The 16,112-nt window shown below is 36.1% G+C and overlaps 1 protein-coding gene across 1 annotated transcript in view; it reads left to right on the top strand.

Moving 5' to 3' along the window:
- Positions 1-16,112, top strand: part of LOC144435693 (spermatogenesis-associated protein 20-like) — a 142,619-nt gene that overhangs the window by 69,314 nt on the left and 57,193 nt on the right. The window contains exon 15 of the mRNA XM_078124301.1: positions 10,514-10,713. Within this exon, the coding sequence (XP_077980427.1) occupies positions 10,514-10,713 (200 nt within the window). The remainder of the gene's footprint in view (positions 1-10,513; positions 10,714-16,112) is intronic.

Here is a 16,112-nt window from a genome sequence, read left to right on the forward strand (position 1 = left end):
ATTCATTGTTCTCATGATACGATCCAATATGGCCGCCTAGCAGCCATTTTGTTTGTGAATTTTCATGTCCAAAGCCATAACTCAGACATGCTTGAACATATCTCATTCAAAGTTGGTATTAGGACAGTGTTCTATGACATACATGTGCATATCCATTTTTATTGTGATAGGATCCAATATGGCTGCCTGGTAGCCATTTTGTTTGCGAATTTTCATGTCCAAAGCCATAACTCAGACATGCTTGAACAGATCTCATTCAAAGTTGGTATTAGGACAGTGTTCTATGACATACATGTGCATATCCATTTTCGTCGTGATACGATCCAATATGGCTGCCTGACAGCCATTTTGTTTGTGAATTTTCCATGTCCAAAGCCATAACTCAGACATGCTTGAACAGATCTCATTCAAAGTTGGTATTAGGACAGTGTTCTATAACATACATGTGCATATCCATTTTCATTGTGATAGGATCCAATATGGCTGCCTGGTAGCCATTTTGTTTGCGAATTTTCATGTCCAAAGGCATAACTCAGACATGCTTGAACAGATCTCATTCAAAGTTGGTATTAGGACAGTGTTCTATGACATACATGTGCATATTCATTGTTCTCATGATACGATCCAATATGGCCGCCTAGCAGCCATTTTGTTTGTGAATTTTCATGTCCAAAGCCATAACTCAGACATGCTTGAACATATCTCATTCAAAGTTGGTATTAGGACAGTGTTCTATGACATACATGTGCATATCCATTTTCATTGTGATACGATCCAATATGGCTGCCTGGTAGCCATTTTGTTTGCGAATTTTCATGTCCAAAGGCATAACTCAGACATGCTTGAACAGATCTCATTCAAAGTTGGTATTAGGACAGTGTTCTATAACATACATGTGCATATCCATTTTCGTCGTAATATGATCCAATATGGCTGCCTGGCAGCCATTTTGTTTGTGAATTTTCCATGTCCAAAGCCATAACTCAGACATGCTTAAACAGATCTCATTCAAAGTTGGTATTAGGACAGTGTTGTAAAACATACATGTGCATATCCATTTTCATTGTGATAGGATCAAATATGGCTGCCTGGTAGCCATTTTGTTTGCGAATTTTCATGTCCAAAGCCATTACTAAGACATGCTTGAACAGATCTCATTCAAAGTTGGTATTAGGACAGCGTTCTATGACATACATGTGCATATCCATTTTCGTCGTGATACGATCCATGTCCAAAGCCATAACTCAGACTCCATTTTCATCGTGATATGATTCCCCGTACCCAACCAATCCTTTATTGTTGGAGGCATATTCCATGTCCAACAAGCACACACACCATATCTATAAGTCTGTTTGTTTTAGGTTCACAAATGTTGTTGCGTGATCAGAGTAGTGATAATTCCTTAAAACCCAATTATAGCGGGGACTATGTCATTCTCAATGACTTGTCCTCAAGTGGCACAAGTTGAGTTTTAAATACACTTTAAAAATGTATTGTTATTTTTCAAATAATACTTAAACTGTACAACTATTGCTATTTGTTGGAAGTTAATATGTAAAACTTACATGTAAGGAGTAAATGCTTGCAACCTTGAACCGTTGTACAACTTTTACATGACCATTAGGCCACTAACTAGTAGGTGCCAATCAGTGACTTTTTTTAGTGATTCAAACTATGAGGTACCAGCTGTTTCCCCAAGGTCATAGGCCATGGATCCTTCTTTAATAGTGGACTGTGAGGTACCAGCTGTTTCCCCCAAGGTCATAGGCCGTGGATCCTTAAGGTCATAGGCCATGGATCCTTCTTTTAAAAGTGAGGTACCAGCTGTTTCCCCCAAGGTCATAGGCCGTGGACCCTTCTTTTAATAGTGAGGTACCAGCTGTTTCCCCCAAGGTCATAGGCCATGGAGAATTCTAAATGTTTTTCACAAGTTGGTACAATTCAATTTCTAAAACCTTATAAAATTAATATTTTGTGTTGGTTCCTCACCCTGGGTAGACAACTGGATGGCCATCAATGAGTAATGAAATGACATCACAAGGTAACTATTAGTACTTTAAGCAACATACTATCCCCTGGGGGTAGTATACCGTGAGCCTTTCACCAGTTGACAACATATATGCATAAGCATTCAGCAAATACATATATGTGTATGTAACATGCAATTTCATTCATACCGTGCATATAGATGACATATCATGCAGTACATGTGCATATCACTTTGTTTTGTGAAATATGCAAATTTGACCGAATGATTTCAAAATCAATAATTTCTCAAAAACTATGATACATAGAGACTTCATTCAAGTGTCTACCCTAGTCTGTATTCAGATGCAGATCATATTTTGTAGTTTCCTACAAAACATTCTGAACTATTTATATTTATTTATGTATTACTAATTATTTATATAACCCATAACATATATAACCCATAACATGCGATATAATATCATAACTAGGCAAAGCCCATAAGCTCACGCAGGGTAGATTCATTTGTGAGCGACTGCCTGGGCCAGGGTTGATACACTTGATTTGGGTCATTTTCCAGGGGTGTTGACCATCAAAATTTATTTTATTGAATGACATCTAATTCTCTGACATGGACGAGAAGTAAAGAAAGTCAACACTCTATTCAGTTGTTTGTTTCAAAAACCATCATAGCCATTAGATTAATATTGTTAATTTTCAATCAGCCAATTTATCATAGACCCTCCACCAACGTACGTTGGTCTTTGGACAAATGTTTTGTTGACATATTGCCGAATATCACGATTTCTCAATTCAACTCAATGATTTAGTAATGTTACTGTACCAACAAACATAGGAAAGTAGTTATTCTTTTTAGAACATGTAAAAACAATTCAATTATCGACAATATAAATGTCAAAACCACACTTCCACAACCCGGAAATTCAACTGCGCTATGTCACCAGTGGTCCCTATCGCGTACTGTGCATCAAACTTCCAAATAGTATAACAATTTCTTCTAGGGGTACAGTGATGCCTCGATATTCGTTACAATGTTACGCGAGCTGCGCGAGCTAATAATCAGCATGTACAGTGCACATTCTCTGTTCTATACACATGATACAGAACACGCGCTACGCACTGAGGATTCAAACACATAAACATGATAAATGTAATCCGACGTCTGTACTAACCCGAAAGCACCCCCTAGTGGTTAACTAGGCATCTGAATTAAGCATTCCATTTTTAAATTAGCATAATATTTACATAATCATAGTGGATAACCGAACAACTTGGACACGCAATCATGCATGTGAAGTGAAATTTACTATCCACAGATAGTCCTAACCATATCCCTGAACTGAGCTGAACATACTGAGGCTATAAACCATATATCTAATATCATAACTACGCAAAGCCCATAAGCTTGCGCAGGGTAGATTCATTTGTGACCAGCTGCCTGGGCCAGGGTTGATACACTTGATTTGGGTCATTTTCCAGGGTATTGACCATCAAAATTTATTTTATTGAATGACATCTAATATTCTAATTCTCTGACATGGACGAGAAGTAAAGAAAGTCAACACTCTATTCAGTTGTTGGTTTCAAAAACCATCATAGCCATTAGATTAATATTGTTAATTTTCAATCAGCCAACTTATCATAGACCCTCCACCAATGTACGTTGGTCTTTGGACAAATGTTTTGTTGACATGTTGCCGAATATCACGATTTCTCAATTCAACTCAATGATTTAGGAATGTTATTGTACCAACAAACATAGGAAAGTAGTTATTCTTTTTACAACATGTAAAAATATCAATTATTGACAATATAATTGTCAAAACCACACTTCCACAACCCGAAAATTCAATTGCGCTATGTCATCAGTGGTCCGTATCGCGTACCGCCGTGCGTCAAACTTCCAAATAGTGTATTATTTTCTAAAGCACCTATTCTATTCATTAATATTCAAAGGCGCTGTACGTACAATAGATTTAAAAGTAAGTAAACAATCAAACAAATAGAGCTAAAAACAACAAACTGGTTATAATAATTATAAAATGGCTAAAATGACAACTTTGTCAGTTCGATACAGCAGCAGCCATGATGGATATATAGATGACATCGATCAAAAATGAGTACTATGCCATTCTTATTCAGGGCTGCTTAGAGTCACACTAACTGTGCATATATTCACTATTATAGCAGTTATTTTGATGTCTAGACCAATCAGATCTCTTGATGTACACCCTCAATATACTGGTATAATATATATAAAAAAAATAGTGCATGGTGACAGCATACTGTAAATACATGGAACTTTATTAATAAAAGTTATAGTGGAAAACTAGTTTACACAATAGTCAACTTCTATTAGACCAGTCGGCAGCAGTTTTAGATTGCACTCTCTATCTTATCCCAAATTTCATGCTTTAATGCTTTGAGGAAGCAATTCACAGAAAGTATGTAACATAGCTGTGTAACACATTGATAGATTGACCATGACACCACTCCAACTTAAATCAAAAGGAACTTAATGTAGTTTTGGGGAGGAAAAAAGTCAAATAAATTGCAAATCCAAATAAATGAAAACAACAGTATACTTAATTGTGCTTTTGCAGTATTTCAGCATGACTCTACTGATAGTCATGGCATGGCTGTCAAAACCATAGATATTGGCTAATGGTGTTTTATTCACACAGTGACACCTCTGTGATTGCCTAGGTGGAAAGGTTTTTTTATTTACTTGTCAGTTTCTACTTGTCATTCTATGTGTGAAATCACCAACTGACGGAATATTAAAGCAAGTATTCTCACCTCAATTGCCAAGTGATCACAGTGCAGGAATCAAACAGCTATCAAGGGACTGCAATAGTGATGACTTGAATTAATTGCTGTATGTGTTGACAGACATCTGTTAGTAGTGTGTAGAGTACTTTCAAATACCAGTTGTACTGTGATTCTTACAAATTGCATTCATTTGACACTTTAGTTCTTAGAATGACTTTCATGTCACTATGTTCACATCTCATCAATTTAAGATTGATTCCTAATTCTGTTAGAAAGTTGGTCAACATGGATTTTTCTGAGACACATAATAGAAGCTAGGCTTAAAATGCCTGTGAATTTATCATCATCAATTTGACCCAAAATAAAAGGAAAATATGTTATTTAGTTTATATTGTGTAGTTTTCAGGTTACATAATTGTTTTGAATATTTATAGTAAATGTCATATTTGTGTACCTGAAAGTTGTCATATAATTACCAATCATATACAGGTACATGGTACTAAACTTCAAATATAGCTAATACAGGAAATGTTTCACATGTTCATTCTCCCTAAATGTATTCATTAGAGCCCAAAATAAAATGATATCTTTGTTATGAATATAAATGTATCATATTTGTGCATAAGAATTGAGAGATGATAAATATGTATTCTGTACTCTACATGTACAAAAGTGCTGAAGTGTTTATACAATGATAAATATGTATTCTCTACTCTCCATGTACAAAGTGCTGAAGTGTTTATACAATGATACATATGTATTCTCTACTCTCCATGTACAAAGTGCTGAAGTGTTTATACAATGATAAATATGTATTCTGTACTCTCCATGTACAAAGTGCTGAAGTGTTTATACAATGATAAATATGTATTCTGTACTCTACATGTACAAAGTGCTGAAGTGTTTATACAATGATAAATATGTATTCTGTACTCTACATGTACAAAAGTGCTGAAGTGTTTATACAATGATAAATATGTATTCTGTACTCTACATGTACAAAAGTGCTGAAGTGTTTATACAATGATAAATATGTATTCTCTACTCTACATGTACAAAAGTGCTGAAGTGTTTATACAATGATAAATATGTATTCTCTACTCTACATGTACAAAAGTGCTGAAGTGTTTATACAATGATAAATATGTATTCTGTACTCTACATGTACAAAAGTGCTGAAGTGTTTATACAATGATAAATATGTATTCTGTACTCTACATGTACAAAAGTGCTGAAGTGTTTATACAATGATAAATATGTATTCTGTACTCTACATGTACAAAAGTGCTGAAGTGTTTATACAATGATAAATATGTATTCTCTACTCTCCATGTACAAAGTGCTGAAGTGTTTATACAATGATGAATATGTATTCTGTACTCTACATGTACAAAAGTGCTGAAGTGTTTATACAATGATAAATATGTATTCTCTACTCTCCATGTACAAAGTGCTGAAGTGTTTATACAATGATACATATGTATTCTGTACTCTACATGTACAAAGTGCTGAAGTGTTTATACAATGATAAATATGTATTCTGTACTGTACATGTACAAAAGTGCTGAAGTGTTTATACAATGATAAATATGTATTCTGTACTCTACATGTACAAAAGTGCTGAAGTGTTTATACAATGATAAATATGTATTCTGTACTCTACATGTACAAAAGTGCTGAAGTGTTTATACAATGATAAATATGTATTCTGTACTCTACATGTACAAAAGTGCTGAAGTGTTTATACAATGATAAATATGTATTCTGTACTCTACATGTACAAAGTGCTGAAGTGTTTATACAATGATACATATCTATTCTGTACTCTACATGTACAAAAGTGCTGAAGTGTTTATACAATGATAAATATGTATTCTCTACTCTCCATGTACAAAAGTGCTGAAGTGTTTATACAATGATAAATATGTATTCTGTACTCTACATGTACAAAAGTGCTGAAGTGTTTATACAATGATAAATATGTATTCTCTACTCTCCATGTACAAAGTGCTGAAGTGTTTATACAATGATAAATATGTATTCTGTACTCTACATGTACAAAAGTGCTGAAGTGTTTATACAATGATAAATATGTATTCTCTACTCTCCATGTACAAAGTGCTGAAGTGTTTATACAATGATAAATATGTATTCTGTACTCTACATGTACAAAAGTGCTGAAGTGTTTATACAATGATAAATATGTATTCTGTACTGTACATGTACAAAAGTGCTGAAGTGTTTATACAATGATAAATATGTATTCTGTACTCTACATGTACAAAAGTGCTGAAGTGTTTATACAATGATAAATATGTATTCTGTACTCTCCATGTACAAAAGTGCTGAAGTGTTTATACAATGATAAATATGTATTCTGTACTCTACATGTACAAAAGTGCTGAAGTGTTTATACAATGATAAATATGTATTCTCTACTCTCCATGTACAAAGTGCTGAAGTGTTTATACAATGATAAATATGTATTCTCTACTCTCCATGTACAAAGTGCTGAAGTGTTTATACAATGATAAATATGTATTCTGTACTCTACATGTACAAAAGTGCTGAAGTGTTTATACAATGATAAATATGTATTCTCTACTCTACATGTACAAAAGTGCTGAAGTGTTTATACAATGATAAATATGTATTCTCTACTCTCCATGTACAAAGTGCTGAAGTGTTTATACAATGATAAATATGTATTCTGTACTCTACATGTACAAAAGTGCTGAAGTGTTTATACAATGATAAATATGTATTCTCTACTCTACATGTACAAAAGTGCTGAAGTGTTTATACAATGATAAATATGTATTCTCTACTCTCCATGTACAAAGTGCTGAAGTGTTTATACAATGATAAATATGTATTCTGTACTCTACATGTACAAAAGTGCTGAAGTGTTTATACAATGATAAATATGTATTCTCTACTCTCCATGTACAAAGTGCTGAAGTGTTTATACAATGATAAATATGTATTCTCTACTCTCCATGTACAAAGTGCTGAAGTGTTTATACAATGATAAATATGTATTCTCCACTCTCCATGTACAAAGTGCTGAAGTGTTTATACAATGATAAATATGTATTCTCTACTCTACATGTACAAAAGTGCTGAAGTGTTTATACAATGATAAATATGTATTCTCTACTCTACATGTTACCAGTGACCACAACCCAGGTTACTATAGGTGACGTTACAGTGACCACAACCCAGGTTACTATAGGTGACGTTACAGTGACCACAACCCAGGTTACTATAGGTGATGTTAGGAGTCGCCACAACCCAGGTTACTGTAGGTGGCGTTAGCAGTGACCACAACCCAGGTTACTATAGGTGACGTTACAGTGACCACAACCCAGGTTACTATAGGTGACGTTACAGTGACCACAACCCAGGTTACTATAGGTGACATTAACACTCAGTGACCACAACCCAGATTACTGTAGGTGACGTTAACACTCAGTGACCACAACCCAGGTTACTGTAGGTGACGTTAACACTCAGTGACCACAACCCAGGTTACTGTAGGTGACGTTAACACTCAGTGACCACAACCCAGGTTACTGTAGGTGACGTTAACACTCAGTGACCACAACCCAGGTTACTGTAGGTGACGTTAACACTCAGTGACCACAGCCCAGGTTACTGTAGGTGACGTTAACACTCAGTGACCACAACCCAGGTTACTGTAGGTGACGTTAACACTCAGTGACCACAACCCAGGTTACTGTAGGTGACGTTAACACTCAGTGACCACAACCCAGGTTACTGTAGGTGACGTTAACACTCAGTGACCACAACCCAGGTTACTGTAGGTGACGTTAACACTCAGTGACCACAACCCAGGTTACTGTAGGTGACATTAACACTCAGTGACCACAGCCCAGGTTACTATAGGTGACGTTAACACTCAGTGACCACAACCCAGGTTACTGTAGGTGACATTAACACTCAGTGACCACAACCCAGGTTACTGTAGGTGACGTTAACACTCAGTGACCACAACCCAGGTTACTGTAGGTGACATTAACACTCAGTGACCACAACCCAGGTTACTATAGGTGACGTTAACAGTGACTACAACCCAGGTTACTATAGGTGACATTAACACTCAGTGACCACAGCCCAGGTTACTATAGGTGACGTTAACACTCAGTGACCACAACCCAGGTTGCTGTAGGTGACATTAACACTCAGTGACCACAACCCAGGTTACTGTAGGTGACATTAACACTCAGTGACCACAACCCAGGTTACTGTAGGTGACATTAACACTCAGTGACCACAGCCCAGGTTACTGTAGGTGACGTTAACACTCAGTGACCACAGCCCAGGTTACTGTAGGTGACATTAACACTCAGTGACCACAACCCAGGTTACTATAGGTGACGTTAACACTCAGTGACCACAACCCAGGTTACTGTAGGTGACGTTAACACTCAGTGACCACAACCCAGGTTACTGTAGGTGACGTTAACACTCAGTGACCACAACCCAGGTTACTGTAGGTGACGTTAACACTCAGTGACCACAACCCAGGTTACTGTAGGTGACATTAACACTCAGTGACCACAGCCCAGGTTACTGTAGGTGACGTTAACACTCAGTGACCACAGCCCAGGTTACTGTAGGTGACATTAACACTCAGTGACCACAGCCCAGGTTACTATAGGTGACATTAACACTCAGTGACCACAACCCAGGTTACTGTAGGTGACATTAACACTCAGTGACCACAGCCCAGGTTACTATAGGTGACGTTAACAGTGACAACAACCCAGGTTAGTGTAGGTGGCATTAAGAGTGACCACAACCCAGGGTGACGTTAACAGTGAACATAACCATGGTTATTATAGGTGATGTTAACAGTGACCACAACCCAGGTTACTATAGGTGATGTTAACGCTCAGTGACCCTCTATGGCATAATTTGAGCAAGATCTTAAAGGTAGTTATTATTCAGATGTTTTTGGATGGTAAAAGGTGTTTGCACCTTCTTTTGAAATGCATATGTTTTTTTTCATGTCATTGCTTACCAGTACAGTAATATAGGAATATTTGAATCATGAACAAGATTAAGTAAGTGATCAGTCGTGGAGTGTGTCACGTGTATGAATTCAACACAATCAATCTCCCAGCATGCATTATCCAATGCTCATGTATGTATATACACCATAGATAACACATTATTACCATAGAATTTGAATATTTCATTAACTTGATTTACATATAGGCTGCATTCTTGTATTGTTTTGGATCTCAGATACTGTGTATTCATACATATAGGCTGCATTCTTGTATTGTTTTGGATCTCAGAACTGTATATTCATACATATAGGCTGCATTCTTGTATTGTTTTGGATCTCAGATACTGTGTATTCATACATATAGGCTGCATTCTTGTATTGTTTTGGATCTCAGATACTGTGTATTCATACATATAGGCTGCATTCTTGTATTGTTTTGGATCTCAGATACTGTGTATTCATACATATAGACTGCATTCTTGTATTGTTTTGGATCTCAGATACTGTGTATTCATACATATAGGCTGCATTCTTGTATTGTTTTGGATCTCAGATACTGTGTATTCATACATATAGGCTGCATTCTTGTATTGTTTTGGATCTCAGATACTGTGTATTATGTTGTCATGATAATGATACCAGGTTTTGATTCATTTTATGAATATTTTTAATTATTAATTTATTTGTTTGTTATTTATATTTTTGTTGTTTTAGACCAAGATGGCGCCGAACCAAGTGGCAATTCTGTGTCGGCTATGAATTTACTGAGACTGTCAAACTACTTGGACAACAAAGATTTGTATGACAAGGCAGTGGCTTTATTGACAGTGTTTGGAGATAGGCTAAGAAAAATACCAATGGCCTTACCAGAAATGGTGTGTGCATCAATGTACCAACAAAGTTCACCAAAACAGGTAGGGTAGCTCAAATTTATGTTCAAAGTCTGAGTGCGAATTCCTGCTTCATTTGATTTTTTAGAATATTTAAATGACTGATGCATTCCAGCAGGGAGAATCTTCCTCCGCCGAATGATCGACACCAGTACCACCGTCCCTGGACTACAGGACTCATTTCATCTCAACACGGAATTCCGTCTAGACGTACAATGGTGGATTGACTTTCTACCATCATGGAACGGATCCGCCTCATTCCTTAATGCCAACTGGATACCATCTCCTGAGTTTGAGCTATTCACCGATGCATCCGGTACGCTAGGTTGTGGAGGCTATTACAAAGGTCAATGGTTCATGTTACCTTGGCCTAACCAACTTCAGTTCTCAATTGAATGGAAAGAGATGTTCCCTATATTCATTTCATGTTCAATTTGGGGGCACCTTTGGCATGGGCGCCGTATTCTGTTTAACTGTGATAATGATTCAGTTGTTAAGATCTGGAAGAAATGCTCATCTCTAAAGGCGTCAAAGACAGACCCATTCCGACGTGGATGCACCATTATGATTGCCTCGACGTCATCATCAATTTGTGCTGTTCGAGCCTACACCAAGTATCAACGCCTACACCAAGTATCAATGCCTACACCAAGTATCAACGGGCGTCCCCAACGCTCTCTGTGCATCCAACATTCAAGTTTCAAAATGGCCTGCTCCTCATGCGCCGCAACCTCACTATACATCTAAGACGCAGGCAGGTATCGAACAAGCCCACTTATATGCTGCCCACAGCTTCAGAAGTGGTGCTGCCACAACGGCAGCAGAGGCCAACCTACCCGATTTTCTTTTGTAAGTTACACTGTAGCGACTTCGTATTAGTAGCGTGTTGCCATGTTTTGTGACCCTTACGTTTGGAAACTAGAATTTTTGACTGACTGACTGCCGTTTTGCACATAAGGTTTTACGATAGTGACCTCGAACTTGTAATGTAGTTTGTTTTGTGACCAGCTTGACGTTCGTAACTTTGCACTCATAATTTGCATTTATTGTCTGTATTTGCTTCATATCATGCATTACTTCAATTTGGGGGGTTGTTACTACAGTGCATGTGGGTTCCACAGTGGTACCACGCTGCCCTATCACGTCAGGGTCATAAAGACCTTGACCCTTGGCAGATAGGCGGTCACGACGCCATGTGGGCTTCTGTACGTGACGGCCTCATTCAGGTACCACGCATCCTCCTCCAGATGCTTCTCGATCGTGCGATTGGCATCTGGAGACAGGTTGTTACGACGCCTGTTTGAGGTTACACTCACCTCGTTTATCCCAACCCTGTGTCTGTGTCACTTATTTCATTAAGCTAGTGTATTTATGCACAAACTCAGGTATGTATATATCTACATCCACACTCCAAATTCTGTCATTGATGATCTGTCAAAACAAATTGATTGGCACCAAAGTGTGTATCTTTCCACTGAAATGTAAGTGGGTGTGTACATTCATGGTACTTATATTAGTATATATGAATACCCTGTACTGTCAGAGACAGTTCCTCTCAACTAATCTTTATTTCTCTAACTCAGTCTGTTGCTAAGAAGTCTCATATTAAATTTGAAAGCAATATTTTCATTTTCAATCTATCATAATTCATAACTATCAGATGTGAAATGTGCATACTTTCAGTTCAGGGATATACTAGTATGATTTTATTGACACTTAATTTTAATTAAATAATTTTGCCAAGTTCTTTACCTTTATAGGTATTCCTATGAAAATAGAGTTCTCTTAAGTAGATGTCACCTTAAATGTTAATGGTGACCCCTTCAAACCAACAGCCCAGAGATCAGGTGGAATTTTCTACAGCAATTTGTTTAATGCTGCCCTCTAAGTTGCCAGACAGCCATTACCACCCAATTGACTTCCACCACTGCACATTGTTATTGCAACCAATGAAACACCAACTCATTTCCATAATTTAATGTATCTTTGAGAGCTGGTGTGAAACATGAAGTCAAAACAGTGTTAAATGTTGGAATACAGTACATATGTCAGGTCAAGTTATTTTCAAGTGAATATCTAAATGACTTACAGCTGTACACTTGAGCTGCACAATGATATACAAACATTGGAGATCTTTCAAAACTCAGTCCAGTCAGATAAACAAAATCTTTTGAAAATTAATCACAAAGCAAACAAAATTGTGATATAAACTTGTAAATGTAGTTGTAAGTGACTTAATTAATTTCCTGGTCCAACAAAGCTTAGTGTCACTTCTAACACGTTTTCCTGTTAAAATTTATCAAATGGAACACAAAAGCATTTTAAACTTATGACAAAATGTACCTAGAAATATGAAGCAAATTGTGAATTTACCATGACATCCTTAAATGGAGAATATGATAGCTGTTTTATTTCTGATGGCAGAATGTGGGGAAATTATAGGACACAAACCATGACTTTATACATCATTATTTTATGAACAGATATGTTATATGATCTACTTGGTTGTATTGTATGTCTTTGGAACTCTTATATCAATTGATCCACCTTCAAAAAATATAAAGAATGCAAGAATACAATAAATTATATACAATGAAGATGAAACCACATGAAATAGAAGAATGGCAGAAAATGATTCAAACATTGAAGATGAAATAAATTGTAACATCAAAACAAAGAAACTAAGAATACTTAAACAATATTAAAAAGATAAAATCTGACAATATGGAATATAAAGAACTCAAGGTAATTGGGGAGCGCATGCCTCATAGGGAGTTGAAGTATATGAAGGGCCAATGTGTGTTAGGTCCATGCCAAGGGTAATATATAAACGTATGTAAATGCTTTGAGAAGTGTGGTAAAGCACTATATGCTATTAAACAAATATTTATAATTTTATTATATATATAAATAATGCAAGCAATGGAATAAATTATATACAATATGATATGCATAATTTCATAACTTAACTAAACAATTATTACAAGCTATTAATGATTTCACACTAATTACTTTAATGAATTAAATTGATGATGATTGCCATACCTAATTGGATTTATAGTACATTGAAGGAGAATGAAGCAAATGATATTTATTCTTTGCACACCTTGATCTAAATATTACCAGTAGTAGGTCATAATGGATATATTGAAATATGTTATCTTGTCTGTTTCATTAATTTTCAATTGTCATTCATCCATCATTGTCATGCCAACATTTCATTTCCTGTATCCTTCTACTCAAGTAGGAGAGGTCAGAGGTTAAGTATAGTTGGGCTACATCTTCTATCTATGATTTCAAGGTTTAACTACTTATCCTAATGTTACAGAGCACTGAACTGGAATTTCTTCAGTTGTCATCTTCTCATCTAATTTAAGGTTTAGGTTTGTTTCAGCGTTTATTTTCTGTCTCCTCTGGCATAATTTCTTTATCTTCAAATCTTCTCAACCATAATTGCAAGATTTCAGCCTTCATTGTTTGACATATAATCTCTGGACAATACTAAAACACTTCTATTGACAACTATAATTTGTGTATACCACTTTATTGGCTGAACGACGTACCACTCATTAATGCATTGTAGAATTGAAAATATATATAAATCATAAATCAGTATATTTATGTTACACAATGTAAATCACCATGTTCCAGTGTTAAGGAATGTATGGTTGAATGTACTTTCTGCTGGAAATAATAAATACTAGGTAGTTGTAATTCTTAATTTTGTATATGTATTATATGGAGTAATGCAGTCAGAGTTCTACTTTCTCCAGTAATTGAACTATTAAAAAGATTTTCACTTTTTACCAAACAAAACTTTATTTTATAGTAAGTGTACTGCTCCATTTCTTGATAACTGAAGATTCAAATCCTGTTAAACATTTGGTGTCATAATATATATTGTCACTATTCATAAATTTTACTTGGAAACTGGACAGTATTTTGATTTTTAAAAAAAACATGCTTTTTTTCCTTCTGTAAGGAATGAGATATATTAGGGGGCAAAAAGTCTCTTTGTATGTCTGTATCACTAAAAACGGCTGGCTCAATTCAAACAAAATTTGGTACACATGTTCCGTAGGGTATTGGCATATCCATTTTCATTGTGATACAGTCCAATATGGCTAAGATAGACATGCCTGAACAGATCTCATTCAAAGTTGGTATTAGGACAGTGTTCTATGACATACATGTGTATATCCATTTTCGTCGTTATACGATCCAATATGGCTGCCTGCCAGCCATTTTGTTTGTGAATTTTCCATGTCCAAAGCCATAACTCAGACATGCTTAAACAGATCTCATTCAAAGTTGGTATTAGGACAGTGTTCTATGACATACATGTGCATATCCATTTTCGTTGTGATACGATCCAATATGGCTGCCTGGCAGCCATTTTGTTTGCGAATGTTCATGTCAAAAGCCATAACTCAGACATGCTTGAACAGATCTCATTTAAAGTTGGTATTAGGACAGTGTTCTATGACATACATGTGCATATCCATTTTCGTTGTGATACGATCCAATATGGCTGCCTGGCAGCCATTTTGTTTGCGAATGTTCATGTCAAAAGCCATAACTCAGACATGCTTGAACAGATCTCATTTAAAGTTGGTATTAGGACAGTGTTCTATGACATACATGTGCATATCCATTTTCGTCGTGATACGATCCAATATGGCTGCCTGGCAGCCATTTTGTTTGTGAATTTTCCATGTCCAAAGCCATAACTCAGACTCCATTTTCATCGTGATATGATCCCCCATACCCAACCAATCCTTTATTGTTGGAGGCATATTCCATGTCCAACAAGCACACACAACATATCTAAGTCTGTTTGTTTTAGGTTCACAAATGTTGTTGCGTGATCAGAGTAGTGATAATTCCTTAAAACCCAATTATAGCGGGGACTATGTCATTCTCAATGACTTGTGATATATGGTAATGTAGCCAGCAGACACACTTACCATGTTTTATGATATATGGTAATGTAGCCAGCAGACACACTTACCATGTTTTATGATATATGGTAATGTAGCCAGCAGACACACTTACCATGTTTTATGATATATGGTAATGTAGCCAGCAGACACACTTACCATTTTTTATGATATATGGTAATGTAGCCAGCAGACACACTTACCATTTTTTATGATATATGGTAATGTAGACAGCAGACACACTTACCATGTTTTATGATACATGGTAATGTAGCCAGCAGACACACTTACCATGTTTTATGATATATGGTAATGTAGCCAGCAGACACACTTACCATGTTTTATGATATATGGTAATGTAGCCAGCAGACACACTTACCATGTTTTATGATATATGGTAATGTAGCCAGCAGATACACTTACCATGTTTTATGATATATGGTAATATAGCCAGCAGACACACTTACCACGTTTATGATATAT

This window comes from Glandiceps talaboti, chromosome 5 (assembly GCF_964340395.1).
Source record: "Glandiceps talaboti chromosome 5, keGlaTala1.1, whole genome shotgun sequence".
Classification (NCBI taxonomy): domain Eukaryota; kingdom Metazoa; phylum Hemichordata; class Enteropneusta; family Spengelidae; genus Glandiceps; species Glandiceps talaboti.